The sequence below is a fragment of the Colias eurytheme genome, chromosome 13 (genome assembly GCF_061535395.1).
Source record: "Colias eurytheme isolate Ceu_HAF_F1 chromosome 13, ilColEury1 Martin Lab GWU primary, whole genome shotgun sequence".
NCBI classification, from domain to species: domain Eukaryota; kingdom Metazoa; phylum Arthropoda; class Insecta; order Lepidoptera; family Pieridae; genus Colias; species Colias eurytheme.
The window spans coordinates 7,720,193-7,743,729 of NC_142992.1; the positions used below are offsets into that span (position 1 = coordinate 7,720,193).

Sequence of the window (23,537 nt, forward strand, 5' to 3'; positions counted from 1 at the left end):
AAATAAAAAGTAGAAGTTGAAGATTTTATTTGAATAAAGCTTCTTTAATATATTTGAAAAGTAAAGCTTAGTGTATGATAATGGACAATTTTACAATTTACCGCCTTATGATTTATTTAAGAGAAATTTAAAATAAATGATAAATTAAGTATTAATATTATTAATCCCCGTTGTATGTTAAAAGTTATCCACCTCTACGTAGAGAGTAGAGACTTGCCCGTGCTTCGTCTCGGAGATACCTAGTCATATGAATATTGTAGATGAAATCTGTAATTATTGTATACGTGGCTTTTTGTATGTCTGGCTTGGTTTTTTTAATACCTTTTCATAACTCCACTGATACCACAAATATTGAAATTAATTAATAATTATGAATGCAGAAAAGTAATAAAATAATTTTTATAACTCATCATACGTTCTAAATAATCACGTTATAGAAATTAATACAATATAAATTGTTTTAAATTACAATAAAAACATTTGTTCGCCTTCAAATTATACAATACAATTATGTTGGTAATAAATATTTTACCATAATAGACCATCGTCGGCTATTAAGCAATTTGTAGGGAACTCGGGCTAAAACCGTTTCGCTAATTCCCATGTGCAAAATAAAATCATATCCTTCAACGAATTTTGAGATTGCATTTTAATATCGATAATTATAAGTTAAACGGTCGGAGATCCGTATTAATTTATCACATGAATACAGCCTTTTGAATAGCTTCGTGTTTTCAATATTTATTGTTTGTTTTCATAATATACTAGCTGTGCTCCGCGGTTTTACCCCAAGTGCTCCTCTCCTGTTGGTCTTAGCGTGAGCCTTCCTCGATTAATGGGCTATCTAACACCGAAATTTTTCAAATCGGACTAGTAGGTAGTTCCTGAGATTTGCGCGTTGAAACAAACGAACAACCAAACAAACTCTTCACGTTTAAGTTCCGATTCTATTGAATAAATGTAAGTACATACATTTTTGTCACATTCGATGAATAGAAATTTGATATTTGACGCATATATATTAATATTATAACAAACTTCATATTATATGGGTCATTTTCATGACTTGCTGATAAGGTCGCTGATAGTTTAAGTCAAAGCCTTGACTTACATTTTCATGCATTTTAGCTGACAGATAAGATAAACAGAAAATAATATCCAGAAAATTTGAAGCTGGGCATATATCTTTTAAACAGATATTTTAGATTATCAAGAGATCAGAGTGGCTTATTTCAAAGTCGAAAAACAGTAACAAATATATTTACTGGTGGCTTACAATTCAACAGATGGTAAATAAAGCTAACAGAAATTTTAAGCTAATAATATGTATAAGATACTTTCATCAAGCTAAGTTCATAAATAGGATTAGACATTCCATTAACCTACTATTCTACTTAAGAAAAATCATTCATACCAGTTGTGCATCGACTTAACCGTCTCGACGTAAATTTCCACTGTTATTGTATACTAGCTTTCCGTCCGCAGCTTCGCCTGCTTTGTCTAAAATCAAATAAATTATATACTAAAACCTTCGTCTTGAATCACTTTATCTATTAAAAAAACCGCATCAAAATCCGTTGAGTAGTTTTAAAGATTTAAGCATACATAGGGACAGAAAAAGCTTTGTTTTATAAGTATAAATATACATAAGTATGCACACTAGTTATAACTATGTATATGAAAGAGGTTTATACTCGTTTAATTTTTTATTCTGAAATGTTGATAACAAAACCTAAGTTGTTGTAACGTAAATCAAGCATAAACATTTACCTATTTTGATCGTCTCGACTCTTTCTCTCTTAGAAAGTAAATCCGATTATGTTATTTAAAACTATTATAGTTGTAAATAACATGCGTAAAGAATAAAGTGGAATTGTTTCAAAGATTACTAACTAGATATGTAGTTACTAGATTAACTGCATACTTATACTACTTAATTTATTTACGATTGCTCTCTTTCAAAGAACGTAAGTGAAAACAGTAATTCGTCCTACATTTAGTAATTGACAAAATACATTTTTTATCGTCAATTATATTCATTTTGTTTAATCATTGTATATCGTACTATATACAATGACTAAACTACCGGAGAGCCCATCCATACGCAATCATGTACTACGCCAAATTCAGCTTAGTTGAATAAGTTAATTCCGTGCAATTATTGTTATCTTTAGGAAAACACCAAAATTCGTAGAACTTTTATGCGCTGTCGCCAATTTTTTAAATCATAATTTTGATAACCATTATTGTGGTGCACGTCTAATGCACTGGGAAAACCGAAAACGTAAACAAGCCATTTTGTATAAAGAAATATTGATGTTGTCCATTTAATTGGGTCTTTGTTTCATGCAAAACAATATCGTCACAGTTCGTAGAAAAATCATTAGCACATTCACGGTGAGTGGTGTTGACAGTCGCGCCCTGTTAAATCACATGCTGAAGTTAAGGGCTTGGTCTAGTAGTGCAAACAAATGCATCCTGTCATCCTATATGTAAATAATACAAATGTACTAAGGGAAAGTTGCTCCACTTAATTTTTAAAAATTAAATCATTCGTATAATTTAATATTCGTAATAAGTACCAAAAATGACAATTTGAAACAATTTTCGTGAAAATTACACCGGGTGATTTTTTTTTATCAGTACACAAAATTTGCGAATACTTTCTATTGATATCTTCAACTTCATGTTTATATAACTGATCAACTTTTACAAAGAAATTTGGACGAAATATAAAAAAATAAGCTTTCCATACAAAATGCATAACTCTATACATTTTTTTCGACCTAAGTTTCTTAGTGAAAGTTGTTCAGTTTAACTAATAAAACGGATAAACAAATTTTGTATTTAATAAAAAAAATGTAATGTTTGTGTTAAAAAATTATAAAATAGAAAAATACGCAAATGAAAACAAAAGATATTTATTTCTGACTAGCTTCCGCCCGCGACTCCGTCCGCGCGGATGTCAGTCTTCGCGTCTTCTACAGATTTATTATATTATGTATAATATATAAATTTATATTGATAAACCTAATAAATCTTTTGCTAGCATTCTGATGCTTTATCGGTTGCACTGGATTTATCTCTTTATTTTCAATCGCTTGAATGATATAGGATGGGTCCTTGATGGGCATCGAATGCTGAAGTCTCGAATCAATCAATTCTGACAGTAGGCAATTTATGTAAAATCCAATAATGGTCCATCATTTTATTTTGCCTAAACGTTACATACTTTTTTATATATTCTATTTTTAACGAATGATTCACTCCAGTCCAAACAGCAAATAAGCAGACTTCTGCTTCTGCAACGTTTAGTTGTCCCTGAATTTGGAAAAAATAGTCATGATTCTTATCTATGACAAAAGTGTTATTTTTTGCATTGTATTTCAAATATTAAATTTTTTTTAACCGCATCTTCCGCATTCATGTCTTTTGCCAGAATTAGACATTTAACTTCTACTAGTCCCATTTTCCCTTTTTGATATGGGAGTGTATAAAGTAAATTTTTTAGATATTTCTCGTTATACTTTTAAAAAGTTATTATTGTCATTTTGCTCATTAGGTAAAGTAAAGTAAAGTAAAGTAATTTCGATATCAGTTTTAAGTTTTTTGATACCTGCAATAATAACGTCATAATCGCCTGCACATACTTATCGATTACAACCTGTATACAATCCATCATCCACATTCATAATGTTTTCCTGTCCTCCTCTCCTTTACGCTGTTCACCGATACATTTTAAATGAGTAAATCTGCTACCACTGAAGGATGTTTCATTCTGATCAGCAAATTTTCACCACTGTTGTCGATTATTTGTTTTTCATTTTTAATCAGCAATTGGGAATCATCAGTTTTGTTTTTTGCAGATTGGTGATGTACCCTAACAATACGTCGAAAAGGGAAAGCATCAACGAATTATCGTTTTCGTCCTCATTTTTTATTCTTCGCGTCTCTGTTACTTCTGTTTGTTTAGTTCTCAACCCCACTGAATTTTGATGATGTGATGATAATCCATTCGTTTTAATATTGGTACTTAGAGTTTTTTGGTAGTTTTGTAGTTAGACTAAACTAGAAATGGTGGACTAAATTTGTCAGCGCGTCTGTAAGATCAGAATATAAAACCAACATCCTGTATTTAAGTTACAAAATTAATAATCAAACAACATGCCGCTACGTTGAAAATGACTAGAAGAAAAAATTAAAACACCTCGGATCAATTTTGGAGTAAACAAATCATTTTCCCCGTATGGGGATTTCCCCGGATGAACTTGGGAAGTTCAAGTTCTCAATACAAGTTTATATTATATTTCGTATTTCTCAAACGAAAAATAAACATTTTTGGAACTTCAAAAAAATTATATTATAAGAAAATTTATGAGCTTACTTTAGTTTTAAAGAAATATACATCCCTTTACTGACACCCCGTAAAATAAAGAAATTGTTGCCAATCACCTTTGCAATCTATTTGGTTTCATTAACTTTATGTTCGAAGATAATTTTTTTTCTAGTAGTTACACGCGTATTTTTTTTCGTTTATTTTCCATATCGAAATCAAATGTTTAAAAATACGAATATTTGCACAAAACTAAGATAAAAATAATCAATAATTAACAAAAATATTAAATTTAATGAAGTAGAGCAACTTTCACTTCGGTATGAAGGAAAATCGAGCGTAGAGCACACGTCAGAACGCTCCGGCCCAAGGAGCGCGACTAAAGAAATTCGCTAGCATTTTTCCTTATTATTTTAAATATTTTTTTAATATTTAAAGAATTATCAAAATTCAAAAAAAAATTTTTTTAAAGGATTAATACTCATTGGTCTTCAACCAACTCGAATAAATTAATAGAAAAAATAACTTTTAGCAGTATTTATCAATCGATTTTGTAAGGCAAAAAATGGGAAATTTAATGAATTTATAACGCTCTAATTAAGAAAATCATAAGTTTTTCGGCAATTGTATTCAGCAGTTTTTAATAACGACTATATAAGGATAATAATGCGCTGATCAGATTATATAAATTGTAATCGGTTGCAACGTAGTGAGTGCACAAACTTAGCTCGAAATGATTTTGGGGGAAAGAGACTTATCTTGAAGGCCTGATTAAGGTAACATAAAGTAACTTTATAAATGTGAAAAAATTCACGCGCATTGCGTATATAACACTAATTGATAAACAAGAAAAAAAAATTCAGTTTATCATTTCATTAGCCGGGAAAAAATTGTCAAATAACTTGTTGAAAACGCAATTTTGCTAGACTGCAGCCTTAACGGCGGAAAATTTATGTAACTTATGGTGTTGTTGATATCAAGAAAATCTTAGAATCACAGAGCTTACTAATATCCTTTCCTCGTTAATTGCAATTAGCCCTTAGTTCTACTTATGACTCTCATTTGTTTCCGCTGATCATTACTCATAAACATATGTTGTAATTACTTTAATTGATACTGAAATATTAATAATGCTGCTGTCTCACTATGTAAAAAAATATAATAAGTATAATACCCTATCTTTAAAAATAACCGCATTTTTCAACATTTTGCAAATAGTTGATTATGTATTTGTAACAAGCATTTGATTTACTATCTGCTCTGTATACATTTTTAAAATTCGTTCTGCGTCCTAATTATTAAGTAACAGAATCTTCAGATATTTTGAAGTACCTATCATCTGAAATATCACGAGTGCTTGATTTTCTTACAATTTTGTTGCGTACCTACTTGAGTTGGTAGGGGCTTTCAAATATATACCTACAAATATATATAATATATTATACAATAACACCTTGTGGAGATTTCAATATCTTTTCACCTTTAATTAAATAACGAACTGGACCAGGATCTTATTCCTTTTGTTTTGTTGAAAGCGCTAAAATAATTTACATACATGTTTTAGGGACAACAATTTCTCTTGATTTACTTTTAACATGCGAGGGTATTAACACGAAAGTTCCATCGTGTTTTTTTTATTTTTATACTGAACCAATATTTTACGGATTGTTTTAAAAATGCCTATGTTTTATATTGCTGTCCGGTGATTATCATTAATTTGACATGAATACATAATACCCTCAGACTTGCTTTACGTGTGTGTACGTACGTACGTTTTTAAGTGTCTTGTTTCATTCATTTTTATGCAAAAACTACTCGCGCTTGCATGTATTGTTAATTTTTATAAGCACAATTAGTATCTTAAGTATCATGGCCGTGAAATGTCAGAGATGAAACGTTTACCTACTTATTAAAAAAAGCAAAAATACATATTCAAAAAACAAATTCCAATTTGTTTATTTGGAACATTTAACATATTATACATATATTATTATTGGGGTAGTTCTACATTTAGACCTTGATGTCTCTAGCTGGGAACCGTCGATCGCCAGAAATTTTTCTTTCACCATCGGTTACGGGCCGATCATCATAGATCTGATGCGCTAATTGATTTTCTTAACGGACATATTGGTTATCACTATCAGCTCTCTGTGTCCTGTCAGATCGAAACTTTTGTTAGTCTCTACCGGTAGTTGAACCCAAGACGTCTTGCTTCTTCGCTCCTACGTCGGTTCACTTACCTTCGGGGTAATCATCTTTATCCAAAACTGTCGTAGTAGGATCGTAAGTTGTTTTCTTTTACTGCAGAGTAACATATATATCGTTGACACGCTGTTAAGAGTCACGGTTCAAAATATAATTGTCATTCATTCAGCATCTTTTATTACGACAAAAGTGAATTGTCTCTAAAGTCAGAGACCTTATTTTGGAGACAGGGTGTCAGTGAACTATTTTCATAAACATTGTTATAATAAAAATTAAATAATGCGAAACAAAAGATTAGACTTAGATAATAGATATTAGTTAGGTATATTGAAAATATTATATTATTATGAGACGGATATTACATGGATTGGTATCACTAAAACAAAAAGACTATTCGTATATTTATGTTTGCAAATAGAAGCAAGTTATTTTCGTAGAAAATAATTTTTAAACTTATACAAACAAACAAGACAAATATACCCATGATATAGCGGTCTTTCATCTTTCAAAAATAGTTTTAAATCTTCCGTTACTTAACAGAACAAACACGGTAGGTATTTTAGTTGTTTATTTGAGAAAATATATTCAAAAAATATTACAATACTTAAAATGTATAGGTAGTAGGTATAAATGGTGTAGAACAATACAATTTAGCGTTGCATCGCTTTGTCGGAAGTCCGTTGGACATTTAATACAAAACTGCATGCAAATATTCACGCCTGAAACTGAAAACGAGTGATTCAAGCCTGAACTGAAATGATCGGTTAGAGGTATTGAAATTTGACCACATTACAGTATATATTAAAGGATTTATAAGCAGATCACCTTGATGTCCTTCAATGCTATGTTAATCAAATTACCACAAGTGTTTACAAATAATATTAGATCAGACATCGATACTTCCTAAACAATATAATATTTTTGTAGCCTCTTGTTTATCCAATAATATTTTTTCTTATGTTTATTGACCACTGAATTGGTCAATTTTGTTTTCTTTTTTAATTATTATTGTTTTTTGTATCTGTGTGGTTTGTTTATGGTCAATAAATGTTTTTATTATATTATTATTAAATAGATTGCATGAGAAGTGAAATTAGTGCAAAAAAATTCCCATTACATAGTATACAACAAAGTTGTTTCTCGCGGTCTATCGGTTAATATGCTTAAATCTTTAAAACTACGCAACGGGTTTGCGGTTTTCTATAGATAGAGTGGTTTTTTATTTTATTTAATTATTTATTGCACACACAAAAGAAATAGAGACACATACAGTACAGATAATAGGAAAATAATGTGTACAATGTGTGTTTTTGTATATCATTTGTCAAGTTTTAGAATTTTGATATCTATGTAATCTATGTTTTTTATCGGACACTGGTGAACCCGCGGGAATGTAAAGGGGAACCCAGTTGAACATTTATCGTCATGGTGCAAGCCGTCTTATTAGAATTCAAACGCCAACCCTACGGATGGTGCGCGAACTGCAACGCATCACAATTACAATAATGCACCGATTTTCTCGGATCACTGACATGAAATTGTTCGTTAAATTGCATTTTAATCACGTGTGTAAAATCAAAGTGGCATTGAAGTGCTGTCGTAAGGAGGGTTTCAGATCTTTTTCAAATCTCCGCCAGTGTAAATATTTTATTCCACACATTAAAATCACAAATGACTGAGATAAAGTAAAAGGCAAGAATATAGAATGGATTTTAAAACATTTAATTCCTTTTTGGAAGCATTTCAGTTTGTATTGTCTTTTAGTTTTGGTTTTATCTGCGATAAACCACTTTTGGCGCTCTTTTTTTCTCGAGATAAACGTTTGGTTTTGTATTTTAGATTTGGTCTTGAATATTACACGTATCATCTAATAGAAGATTGGTAATTTTGCTTTATACGCACCCTTAAAGTCCTGATATTTAATTTTGTGGTTCTATCACGTAATAATGTTTATTTATATGGGACAAAGGCAGTTGTCGCTTTTAGATCTTAATTAAATTAGCAACTAGGCTAATGCTCAGTGTCTAGAGCGAATCTTTGCATACACAGAAACCAATGTGACACCGCAGGTAGACAGTGGACACTTTATATTGTTTCAGCGAGAAATGTTAGGAATAAATACAATTTCCAAAAGATTTTTTCATATCTTAATAGATAATAGCACGGAACAATTACATTTCATTAGGTAGTAGATAGTATATTTTTCGTTCCGAAAAGTTACGTTTTCGCCATACAAATGAAAATTCAAATTGACCAATAAGGAACGTATAGGCGTGGATTACTATGAAAATATGTTACACGCGTGATGTTTAGAATATCATGAGTTCAGTTTTGCAAGAAACCCATATAACGCTAATGTTAATACTTGCGGGGTTTCTACTTAGCTCTATCTCCACGTGATAGTTGAAACAGGATTATATTGGCTCCAGGTCAGGAATTACATTTGACTTTGTCTATGTTGATAAAGTTATCAAACAGTTATAGAGTGCAGCGTCATAAACCCTTCTATTATGTGGTTTGCTGCTTATGTTGCTTAATCTTCAGTACCTACGCATTGCCGAACGAATCAATGATTTCAGCAACAACATTGAACATATGAATGGATATTTGCGTTACTTATATACGTGTATTATGGTTTACATAGAAATTATAAGTACTTCATGTTGGGAGAATTAGATGGATTAGAATATAAACAATTATTCAAAGTACAAAAACAATATTTACCATTTTTTGTTTGGTTAAAAAATAAATTATGTTCACAAATACACCAACATTTGTTTAATGGCAGTCAAAGACCTGTGATCTACCGGATGTGGAAAACCGACGTCTTAGTGTTGTTTTTGTGTTTTCTTTACACTTTTTATCAAAGATTTTGAACATTTTCGCTTCGCTTTCACTGTCGTTTCATGTTTTACTGAAGATGTGGTGGAACATCCCTTATTGGTGTTTTTGTCGCGCACTTTAAAATATTGTTACATACGAATGTTAAATGATATAAAGTTATTATTACTGACTTAATATTCTTTACATAGATTTGCATATAGTATACATAAATATTCTGTATGTAATGCGTACTATGGTATTTTTCCGACAGGTTATCTTCGGACCTCCGTGAATTTTTTCTTGTACATTTTTACCTACATTTTTTCTAATGGTCTATAATTTTCTGATATTATATTATGTATATTTACTTTCGCAAAAAATAGGATATCACTCAACTAAATTTGAATAAATGGATAGGTACTTTGAATTAACGTGCTTGTTATTTTTTTGTTTTAATTAAAAGCTATGAATTGTTTTCGCAACTTAGTATAAAGAGGTATAAACAATTATCTCTCTATTTATCTTTAAATCTATTGGCACAAGGGCGGGCGGATACGAAAGTGTCATGAGATGCATAACAGAAAGAGCATTCGGTACTTACTTTATATCGAAAAGCCTATTCAAAATCGAAACTCAAATGAATAGAAAACTATTTTATTCTTATCTCAAATAGACATTCGAAGTTATTAAAATTGGTCACGAAGAAACTAATTGAAAATCCCATTGAACTGACTTACGCTATAAAAGTGTTTTCCTCATGTCTTTAAACACCTAAAATATGTATTATAAATTAACATAAAATTATTTATTCGACCATAAAGAATTATTTATCTATGTAATTGTCGGTAATGACTCATTTTGGAATAAAAACAACGCAAACCTCGGAAATAATCATAAAGATTACAATTGTATTATTCGTGACTATCCTGTAGATGTCTTTGAATGAATAGATAACCGTTAGATAACAGGAAGTTTCTGTCAATCATAAAATCTTATTTTATATGTACAAAGGATGTAAAGGAAAATTTACTCTTAATAATTATTTTACCTAATAGGTAAAAATAGTTCCCATACCATTGCTAAAAGTATATATATATATGTAATCAGTACTTAGAACAAAAATCCCAATTTAGCCGAAAATAAAATTTTCATATCTCGTTGAATTAAGATTTGAAGTATGTTTGTACTATTCCAAAATAAACAGAGATTTAAATTTATTTATGAAGTAAGTACATCTTTGATATACATAGGTACACATTATGTTTGGGTTCAAGTCCTTTATTTTTTTATATAATATCTTTGTGATGAAATTTTTACTATCGATTGCATACTCTACATCTGCTACTCTCGGGCGGCTCTATTTACGTTAACTTGTTTCATATTACAATATGCAACCCAAAGCAAAAATATCTCATTTTTTTGTAGGTATTCTGATACAAAAAGCAATTATACAGATTTATTCTTGATAGTGAGTGTAGTTGTAAGAGTATTCGCATCCATTATTTCCCGCTAAGCTGTCTTCCTCTATCAATTAATAAGTGATTTCATATTTATTAACATTATAAATTAGATAATTACAAGTTAAGTGATATGCTACACGTTTGCAAATGACGTTGTGTTTTATAATTTATTATTGTCATGTGTAACCTTCAAGAGCAGCATCGATTACATATTATATTATAGCTTATTATTTTTTTCAAACTTCGATATTATTTTATTTGTATTAATTACCATATACATTCGTTGAGTAAATTCATAAAATGAACGTTAGACTATTACTATAATTACTACAACACGATAATAAGTCCCATAACATAACATAACACATACAAATAGCTTATTAAAAGCAAAAAGGCAGCATCCGTGCATAATAAGGCGCCAAGAAAATTACGATAAACTCGAAGCTAGTTTTATCTTGGTAATGACTACTTTATTTTTAGACAGAGATTAATAAATTATAGATAGACGGAGTACGTTATAAAATCAAGTTATGTGAGTGCGCCGTCACCCGAAGGAATGGCGATCAATTCATGCCCTAATGGCTTACCGGCTCCCTGCTACAGGTTCTATCATTTATTTACCTGGAATATTAATCCTATGTAAAAGTCGGATTTAGTCTCGATGCGATCTCTACAGGAATGCTAGGTTTTTACATCATGCTTTATTTACATAAGTTGAAAAAGAGCAGCGTATACGGTACGGTAGATATATATACCGTATATTGCTCGTTGTTTTTCTTTATAATAATTAAGAGAAGACTAATTGAATTTGCTTTTCGTACAACAATAGAATATTTTTAAAATTTAATAAAACTAAGTTGTATAAAAACTATTTTCAGAAAAGTAGTCAAAGAAAATACTTGTAAGGTCTGGTTGCCGGTATTTTTTGGACAAAGCAAAAACAATGAATACACTTTTCATCCATTGTTGTTTTCCAAATAATTGCCAATTCACCGCATGAGAGAATGCTTTTTTTATAAAGGGATAATGAACAACACTATGTTTAAACTTGACATGTATTTACTCTAGGCTTTATTACAAGGCTGTAATAACGAAACTTGTTACTTTATGTTACCTAATAAATAAGAGGGATATAAAAATATCCTCACAACGTTTCGCTCTTACAAAAAGTGCAGGACAAAGGCTCGTTTATGGCATCGGATCTTAGCAGTGCAAGTGTGCGTAACACGATGCTATTTTTAATCGGACTATGTAAAGATGTGGTAATACGTATTACTACTTTTTATTATGCCATCTAAAACAATAAAATGTTATTGATATGTTTGTTTTGAATACATGTGAAAGTGTGGTTGATAACCGTGTCCTAAAAATACAGAAAAGTATAAACTTTCCAAAATAAGTAAAAGGCAAGAAAGTAAGATAGATTTTTTTTTTCGATAAATAACCGCCTTGGTCATTAGGCATTAATTTATCTACTTTAAAACTGTAATTTAATTAGTATTCAATAATTTTTACGGGTCACATATTATACCTACGTTTCTATTTTAAGTTTTATTTTATTTTAATACTCTCTGCTTTATTTTAACGATTCTGTTGTGAAGGTACTGTATACACAATAGATTAGGTCAAAAGCTCAATTTGTCACTTACTGTCTTTAACAAACCATGTGTATTAATAAGAAGCTGATGTTTCCGCATCTGCGTAAAATATTTGCGGCGGAAAGGCGGCAAAAACGATATAACTTAACGAGTAATTGTTTGTCTCGAACGGCGTTGCTGTCCTCCGTCTAACAGTATTCTCTAAAAGCCTATTAATATAAGCGTCAAGTTCAAGTAAATAATTAACTATTTTGTTTACTGCTTGTGGCTTCAGTAATTGAAGGAAGCGCTTAGTTAATTCCAACGTAAACTTATCATTATGTGAGACAGACATTGAGATTTTTGAAATGGTGATGCGGTAAATGTTCAGGATTGTGATCTACAAAGCCTATCGAATTGAACGATGTTTATCTCTTATCTGCAGAAGAGTCTCATTGAGCTGATGATGGTGAAACCAAGAATTAAAAATGTTACTTTCTAATACAATCATATCTGCCATAAATTACAAAAATTGCATGTCCAGTCCATTATCATATCCATATCCGTTTAAAAAAGAATAAAGAATGTTATTTATAATAATATGTTCTAGCAAATTATTCATAATACATTCTAATTATAATTCATAACTGTTAGGAACCCACTCGAGAGCAGGTCACAAACGCACTTGACAGGTTTTTCGTCTAACCCACTAATCTACTCACGGCGCCGCCGAATTTAATTCGCAAACAGGACCCTTAACTGTATTTTTGTTTTATGTTATCACTTATCATACCTCATTTAAAATACCGTTTCGGGTTTCATGAATCTCTATTAAATATAACATATTATCTGGTTTGTCGAATGTCGAAATTAAGAAAATATGTAAATCGACATTCAAAAAGCGACAATTATCTTAGTCAAGAATGTGGAGGAGAATATAAAAATTGATGTGTAAACATAAAACAGGTATATATCTACAATGTCAAGGCGAATGACCGCAGCCGCTGAGCGCTGACCAGCTGCGGCCGCGGCGCGGCGGTGGCGGGGTTCCCGTCGTATTACTTTGTCATCCGCTTCTATAATTTAATACCATTTGTTTTGGAATAGATTACTTGCTAGATGAAGCGCCGCATCATAAATGCTTCTTATATTTTATATATTATCAATATTTAATATTTTAGAGATAATACTTGTACTTACCTTAAAAAGAAAAGAGGTATAAAAGTTTCTTCCAATTGAGACTGATACGAACAGCTTTAAAAATAAATATCAAAGTAGGCAGACAGTCTTGATATATTTTATTAAATTTAGATGCATTAAACAAACTTGGAAGTTGGAAGATGCATAGTTAGTCACACTTCAAAGTTTTAAACACATTTATAAAAAAATATTGCAAGGAACATTTACCATGTAATTTAAGTACTTAACCAAGTAATTGGTACTGCAGGTAATCTTTCAATGTGTTAAAGTTTTGTTAAAAATAGTAATTAGTTAAACAAACCAAGGCCCTTGAAACACGGATGGTAAATGGTGATAACTTATTTACGTCTCCAATTAGAATGATCTTCTAAACAAACAATTGCTTTGTATAATATATTGAGATTCAAAGAGAAAAAGCAAGCAGAAAGCAGAGCCGATAAGTTAAAATATTCGTTCTTGAAATATTATAAATAATACTTCTTTTAAGACGCCTCCGCCATTTATATTATCTAGATAAAACGTTTAAAATAGATATGGAATTAATGTAACTGTTTCATTTTTATAGCATTTTCATTCCATTTTAATTTCATTAGAATATAGATGATGAATTCCAAAATAATTCTAGGATGCTAAAAGATCATTCGTATCTTTAATTCTTTATTGATGTATTTTTCTTTCTTTTTTCTAACTAAGTAAAGTAAACTTCAAGACTAAAAAAAACGATGTTGTTGTTTCAGAAGATAATTAAAATCACGTATGAGATTGCTTTGTAAAAAACACATTGTGGTAGTTTCACAATAACACATCATCGATCAATTCAAGGTTATTTATAACAGATGAAATATTAAATTGACTGTCACACAATCCAACGCAATCAAAAATTAAATAGTTCTTTTATATACTTGTCGCCTTAGAATTGCGTTATAATTTATAAATAATGTACAATGTATATGCTAAATATATTACAAGTTAAAGGTCAGCGGAAGAAATTTTACGAAATTTCAAGATCGTTTTTGATAAGAATCAACTAAACAGGCCTAATGTAAATTGAAATGTACCATTTGCCACATTTTAATCCACGTAGTTAACATATGATAGAGTTACTTCATCCATAAGATAAATACGACTGAATAATCGTAGGGCTGGACATTTTTAATTATATTTTTGCATTCATAAGGTAGTTTTATTGTCATTGTAGCTATGGTTTAAACACGAAACTGGATTTAATGAAATGATTGTTAAAATTATATGAATAAAATGATACGTTTACGGTAAGAAACTGGGTCGAATGGTAATTTTTAAGTGATCAATATAATCCGTGCCAAAACAATACTGTTTATTCATTACTAGGCTCCAACAGGATAGAAACTCAGTCTCTAGGTTGTAAACACAACATAATGCCGGGTCCAGACTGGTGAAACGTAACATGCAATGTAACATGCAATGAAAGAATTCACCGTCCACATTGCTGCAATGTATCATGAAAGGTAACACACTTTGTAACAATTTCTCATAGTTTGGACGTCTTGCGCGCGCGAATTGTGCATTACACGCGCATGCTACGAGCATTACAAGCCGCGCGCGGAGCGATCCGAAATTTGTCGGTTTTTCGACGAACACAAAGGGGCGCGTTGTGTGCGCGGAGCAGCCAATGTGGACGGTCGTTTGAGAACGCAACGAACATGGAGGACGAGACTGCGTGGAATGAGCAAAAGAAAGGGTCTTCGGCGTGTTTTCATGAGTTGATGTATTATTAATAATGAAGTACTGATAATCGTCATAGCAAGAATGTGGTCTTCGGACTCCATGCTTCGTGTGATCTACCGGTTTGACGCGCACGAAAAAAACGTGTATCGAAGGGCCGTGTTCGCGGCAGAATGGTGGAAACAGACGAACGCGGGATATTCGTAGTGAATGCGCGTTATGAGCGCGCTATGCGTCCACACCAGCAGCGAACATGCAATGAAAGGCAGAATGTTACATTGCATGTTACGTTTCACCAGTCTGGACCCGGCATAATATCGAAATAATATCCACTACTGAAATGAGATTCTATTTATAAATGCTATAGGAATACAAGAAACAAATTACGAATATAACAGTCATTGTCCAATGTCAGGTGTAATATTATCTGATGCGATGGTATTTCTTTAGAAAGATTCAAGATAATATCAGACCACCTATTAATATTTATTTCAAAACCACTCGTTTTCTTCGTACCGTACAATGAGTTTAAATGAACTGTTCCAAGATTTCCGGCATATAGAGTCATAGAAATAAAAACTAAATTGAATTTTGCAAGATACAATAATTAAAAAATCTCCTGAATACTATAAAAAAAATACGAGCCTCACAAGCAATGACCTTATATTCACGGTTACTATTAATATTTTAGACAAAATATTATTTTTGTGTAGTCTTTTTGTTTATTACTTTAACCTTGTGAAGATGCAATGAGGTAAAACGTGTCTAAAAATGTTTTAACGACCATCCTGCCGTTTACTTGAAGTTTTGCTGACTCGTTCCGGAAATTGACTCATAATGCCGACTTCTGCCCGTAATGCAGTTAAAGGGCACAAAAGATAACTATCCTATAAATTCATATAATTCAATATCGTTTCCCTATCACAATAAAATTACACACGTAGGTAATTGTTGTAGAAGTGTATCAAAATTCGTCATCGATTATATGTTTTTGATAAGTTTAACCTTAGAGTTTAACAATGACTTCTCAAAATAGGATAACCTAACTATGCATATTTATTATTTAATGCAATACTGGTTAAAAGCTAAAACCGATAGGTAATAAATTATCAAGAATTGTATAAAATAAGTACCAATCTACACAATATTTTTGTTCAAATTGTACGCATACAATTGACCGGCTTTATTCTGCGCATACGATTGGAAAACTACGTAAGTACCTAATTCATATAACGAGTCTACTTTTTATTCACAATTGCGGTATAATCGTGACCAATTCTTATTCTACTACAAGATCTAAATGTAAAAATTCATTGTGATAAAGATAACACGTGATTAGTAGTCAGAGCATCGGAGTGCTAATTCTAACGGTCACCTTTTAATTTATCGGCGCTATGTCGCGGTCGGCACTTAAAAGGTAAAATATTCAACCTCACATAAAATTGTAATAAAATCGATTTTTTAGCGTTTCCGAATCCCTTAAAATTACTAATGAGCGAATGTAGTGCAAAAACTTTTATTGAATATCAAACAGTGTGTTACTGGGTGCGTTAAGGGTGTTAGTACACGACGTTTTTATACGGGAACTTTTAATGCATAATAATTAATTATTATTAAATGAGCTCATAATGTACATTGTACATTTTAAGATAACATTAATGTTCCGTAGAAAATGTGCATATCGCTCTACGGCATCTAGCAAATGGAGCTTATACATGTATAGTAGAGCCATTTTAATAGGCAACATTTGACAGTTCAACAAAATTCAAGAACGTAACCTAGTAGTCCGGGATACATCGCCCATTTTTGCAAGTTATTACTATCAAGCTAATTTTTCGTGAGTAGCTTTATTTAGATGAGATGCCCAATAATTTCATGTACGATACTCTCTATTGTGGTAGCTACCAGAGGAAACAAGGATAAAATATTTTGATTTGATGGTTCTCAAATATTAATTACTAACTGAATGTTTTTTTTTGTTCAATCTCAAGATAATTATCTAAATTATTCGAAAAAATATTTGTCCTACAAAATCTATGGTTTGATCAAAGAGTCCCCCTTTCCAATGTGTATCGATAACGAAGTCATCATAAATGATTACTAACCAGCAGATTTTTTTATTTTCACTTATTTAATACTTGTATAATTCAACAGACATATTGTCCTACAAATTGCGTAATAAATATTTGAGAACCGTCAAATCAAAATTTTTTATCCTTGTTACCTCTGTAAGCTACCACAATCGAGAGTTTCGTACATGAAATTATTGGGCATCTCATCAAAATAAAGCTACTCACGAAAAATTAGCTTGATAGTAATCACTTGCAAAAATGGGCGATGTATCCCGGACTATAGTAACGACGACATAGAATAACATGATATTTCGTTTTGTTAGAACTGCACATTTGCTTAACTTTTTTCAATTACGACTACATATTTATAATAATAATGACCGATACAAGTAATTTTAAGATTTCATTTTACTGATAAAACCATTCTAAACATAATATACAATTTCTGAATTGAAGAACTGACGTCACTACAATTTTGTGTCAATAAACCTTTTTTCTTTTTAAATACCAGAGACGTTACTCTAAAAATCGAAATTTGACATCTAGAATCGAATGCATTGATTACTTGTGAATAAAAATCATCATAAATTAATAAATTCGATTGACAAATGTTTCAAATCCGTATCGATTAATTCACTTTAATCGATGTTTTTAAGCAGGTTACCTCTCTTCGAAGATAAAATTGATAGACGTCAAATGTTGCCTATTAAATTGGCTCAACAATAATTTCTGATATTTTCTTTTATTATTTAACTTTTATTATCTTACTACCTATATAAAGAATATATTTATAATTGTTTAATATGTGTTTTATATGCCTAATTGTTGAGGGAGAGATTCATTTTATATTATTTTTAAGGTAATATAAGCCCTGCAGTGATTGCTCTACAATCTACATATTTGTATTATGTTAGGTAGGTATCTACATAATATAAAACTATATGCGTGAGGTCTCGTTAATTCAACATCAATTTTGATTTGGATCTTAAATAAATTCAGCTATTTTATCTTGATCGTGTGTTCGAGCTTTACTTATTATGTACGTTTGCACACCTGCGTGCATATCATCTGTCTGTGCCAGTTACCAGTATATTATTCCCGTAAAATTCAAATGTTATCCTTTTAAAATTCACTATAGCTAGATGCCCGATGTTCGACGGACGTGATGTGGTTTCCGTTCTTTAACATATTAGCCGATGTGTGTAATGTATAACACTTTAACATCACAATCTTCGCTAACCATTACCCCGCCCCCACGTTAAGGTGCATTTATCTCGATGAACTCGCAATCGTTAAACTTAAAACGTGCTGCAAATTCCAAGTGCACAATTAAGGGGCAGGCTACCTATTTTTAGATGGTCGAGGGGCGCTTTTTTTCTTTGATAACACGAAGCATGCAGACAGGTAACGATGTCGGCCGTCTCACCATAGAGAGTAGACTAACGCATGCAAAAAGCGTACGACGATTTTTAACGCCTATCAACGAGTGTTGTAAATTATTAAATTCGGGAGCGACGTTAATTAGATTATAGTGATGTTACAAAATAGCGAGGAATATTTTGTAGAGCTTTTTGTTCATAATTTTGCGATATAGATAACAACTTTAATGTTAATAACAAAGCTGTAAAACGTTTTTGTGGGTATTTTGACTAAATTTATATGAGACATGAAACTGGAACCGGAAATTTAGTCAATAAATTTAAAGCATACGTCATTATAAAGGAACAATCAGAGAAGGGAAAAAATATTATTTCATGGAAATCACTACCGTTACTTTCCGTATACATCGCCATATTTATAAAACTAGTGTAATAAGCAGTCATTAAACGACATCCATTTTGGACTGCGGTCTTACTGACGTATTTAATATTGTATTTATTAAATTCATGTTCAACTAGAAACAGGGGGTCAATCTTTAGCGTACTATATACTTACGCCGCGATCAGTCGCATCACTAGCTAGGATTATAACAGTGATCCAGCTTTTGTAATTATCCCACGGCTCATATATAATTTGAGAATGTTAATGCAATATTACATTACTATCACAAGACCGAGCCTACGTGTTTTTGCCGCTATATGACTTGAAGATTACCATTTTCTCATCGGGCAAGGCTGTAATACAACGGTAGTCTGGAGTTTTTACACTTTTATTTTGTAAGGACTAAAACACACGAGTCCTTATGTCCTGCTGTATTGAAATAAATTATACATTAATTGAAGTTTAAGGTGAAGCATAATAATACATAAACAAAGTGTCATATTTTAATCTACTTTCTAATTGACTAATTGAATACAACTCTGTGAATACAACGGACAACTATGGCAAGTAAAAATTGACAAACCGTCGGAAGTAAAAAAAGGCTTTAGTGATTAGATTTTTTTTATTAATTAAAGTTACTGGAAAGAAAGGTACCTACTTATCCTAAGAGTTTTTCCGTAGGACTAGGAGTAAGGCATTTTTCGTACTCGCACAATCCGGTCATAAGATATCGTTAGTATCGTTTCTAAAAATTAAAAACAACCGAAATAAATAAAATATAATCGCCATAGCCGCCTTGTTTGCAAATGGCCTTATAAAATATTTATAACCTACAGGTTTATATCGTTAATTAATTAGTTTTTATAAGAAACCCATCTGGGTTGTTTTAATTATACTTTTATATAAGGTTTTATGATATAATGATTAGTATAAGTAACACACATTTCTTTTCTCAAAAATCAATATCAGTTTTCAGTACCAGCAATTGCTGAGAAGGAGGAAAATGATGAAACTACTGACTCTGTTGAGGCGGAAGGGAGGTGAGTGAAACTTATTTTCAAACTTTTATTATAAACATAATATATTTTAATTGTCTTTCGTTTTAATAAAAAATATGGAACCTGGTGGTACCTTACAGAATTATAATAATCCTCATCCTCTAAGTAATTTTTTTCCGTATGTCTGGTTGTCTCGAGGAAATCGCTATTTAGCGATAAAACCGTGATTTGTTTCAATTTATAATTTGATTATAATTCTTAGCTATGTTATAGAGCAATAAAGTAAATTAGCCAACATATTTATCACAATACATGGTTTTTTTTAACTTATGTTTCTTTTTAGGGTATCAAATGAACCTCTTGTACCAGGTGCTTTACCAAAAAGTGCTGATCACATATCAAAAGCAGCGCGTGCGTTGCTTTTACGACTGCTGGAGCGGAATCCGCGGTATCGTTTAAAATCCTTGAAGCAGCTGAAAGAATCAGCCTTTTATATGGGATTTAACTTTGAAGACGTGAAGTCGAAGAAGGTAATTATTACAGTAATTATAAACGCGTTAAGACACCCATTTTTCTAGTTTCGAAGTAATAAGGATTATTTATGTATTTATAATGATCAATTTACAAAGTTGTCGGTCGTTAGCCTGGTCTCTACAGCCATGTCGCATCTTCCGTTCCATTGAATAGTGAGTGAAGGATAGGAGAATGTATTTTGTTTTTGAACACATAATTATGAATATTTATTACTAGCTGTGCCCGCGACTTCGTCCGCGTGGAATAGTGACTGCATAGTAGTTACTACTTAACACACAATTATTGAGTAAACACGTCTTGAAACACGTACTATCATATACAACTAAATTATAAGTACTTACACATTATTATAAAGTTAAGAAATAAAATAAATAATAACACAAAAGAACTGTAAGTAAAATTTATTACTTAACTGAGCTATAAAACTTAGGTACAGAAGAGTTCAAAATTTCCAGGATGTGGTTATTCTCCCGCTCCCATATTCCTTCTACTTTCACAGACTTTCAACTTTTCCCTTTCACCCCTAGTAAATGGCAGAACCGATTTTGATCTAAACCATGTCTAATCATCATCACTATCACTACATAGTATAAAACAAAGTCGCTTTCCCTGTCCCTATGTCCCTATGTCCCTTTGTACGCTTAAATCTTTGAAACTACGCAACGGATTTTGATGGGGTTTTTTTTTAATAGATAGAGTGATTCAAGAGGAAGGTTTATAAATTATATGTATAATAACATCCATTAAATAGTGGAAAAGTACTGTTATTTTTGAGGTTTCTAATGTGATGTCGTAAAAAATTACATTTTTTCCGCTTACATTGCAAACGCAGGCTGAACCCTACGAGTTTTATCAAAATAATGTACTTAGTATTACACACACATATACACATTGAAAAGGTCTACAGAAAAGTCCGCGATGGTATATGTCTATCTCTTATGGATAACCCACAATAACTTTTTTTTGTCATTTACTTTTTACGACAAATAATGGCTAATTTTCGATGCGATTTTAACCAATACAGCATTAATCCTTAACCAATTAAATACCTTGAATACATTGTTCATTTAATATAGATCTATATGGCCCGTTACACCGTATGATTTAAGTGAATATTTTCGAAGATGTTACAGATTTAAAAATTGCGGGACGTATTTTATACCCGTGCGAAGCCGGAGCGGGCCGCTATGTTTTTTTATACAACGTTCACAGTTTTTCTGTAGTGTATTTAGTATCAGCATTGCACCCGTGCGAAGCCGGGGCGGGTCGCTAGTACCTATATATTATGTACATGTCCTTTCGTTTGGTACTCCATTTGGATTATTTATCCCCACTATCACCCCTAAGGTGCCCTATATGTAATAAACAGATTAACCAATTTTGATAAAACATGACTAATTGTAATTCACACGTCATTTGATATGCCGCTTGATTATATTATTTGACCACATTCGATTATTCATTCCCACTTTTACCGCTATAAATCAATAAATGGATGAACCGATTTTGATTAAATATGCCTCATCATACTTCTCACGTCAGGTCATGCCCTTTCATTTGATATGCCACTTGGGTATATTATTTGACAACTTTAATTCCCACTTTTATACCTATATCCAATAAATGGATGAACCAATTTTGATAAAATATGTCTTATTGTACTTTACACGTCATGTCTTTCATTAGATAAGTCACTTGAGTATATTTGATAAAATTTATTTATTTATTCCCACTTTTACCCCTATATCAAATAAATGGATGAACCGATTTTGATATAATTTGACTTGTTGTTTCTGACAGGTCGTCTTTTTTCATTTGATATATCACTTGGGTATAACAGACAGCATTCGTTTTTCTCATTCCCACTTTTGCCCTACATATAATTATTGGATGAACCGATTTTGATTAAATATGCCTCATTATACTTCTTACGTCAGGTCATGCCCTTTCTTTTGATATGCCACTTAGGTATATTTGATAACTTTTATTGCCACTTTTATCCAATAAATGGATGAACCAATTTTGATAAAATATGTCTTATTGTACTTTACACGTCATGTCTTTCATTAGATACGTCACTTGAGTATATTTGATAAAATTAATTTATTTATTCCCACTTTTACCCCTATATCAAATAAATGGATGAACCGATTTTGATAAAATTTGACTAATTGTTTCTGACATGTCGTCTATTTTCATTTGATATATCACTTGGGTATAACCTACATTAACAACCTACATTAACAACTAACATTCGTTTTTTTCATTCCCACTTACCCCTATATAATATAATAAACAACTAATGTAACAAAAAAACGCATCTAATTCGTATTACCCGTTAGCGAGCTACGGTGGCACAGACAGACATGTAAACACACATAGCGGACATAACACCCCTCTTTTTGCGACGGGGGTTAAGAATATAATACCCACGACATAATTTCAAAGACCTTTTAAATAGAAAATTTACCTAGAAGTAACCATAATGCTATTTGTGCAGGTTTTAGACTTATGAGCAAAAATCTAAATAAAGGTCCTTTGACCCCCCCTACTACCCCCTCAGCATAACCACCCCCCCCACGCTTGGGGACTTTCGTTATGATCATTTGGACATGTCAAGGAATGACTTTAGCGTATAATTTACGTAATAAAGTAATTCATGTATATATATGAATGCCTTAGCAAATGTTCGCTGTGATTACTTAAATGGTCATAACTTTTTTATTTATGAACCGATTGACATGAAATAAACACTAAATGTTAAATGAAGCTTACCACAATATATTAGTGAAAACCGCATCTAAATCGGATAAGCCGTTTCTGAGCTTAGCGTGTTCAAACATACAGACAAACAGACAAACCGACAAACA

The 23,537-nt window shown here is 31.6% G+C and overlaps 1 protein-coding gene across 1 annotated transcript in view; it reads left to right on the top strand.

Moving 5' to 3' along the window:
- The window catches only part of S6KL (ribosomal protein S6 kinase like), a 53,628-nt gene that overhangs the window by 28,412 nt on the left and 1,679 nt on the right, over window positions 1–23,537 (top strand). The window contains exons 8-9 of the mRNA XM_090108593.1: window positions 20,105–20,175; window positions 20,477–20,663. Of these exons, the coding sequence (XP_089964719.1) occupies window positions 20,105–20,175; window positions 20,477–20,663 (258 nt within the window). The remainder of the gene's footprint in view (window positions 1–20,104; window positions 20,176–20,476; window positions 20,664–23,537) is intronic.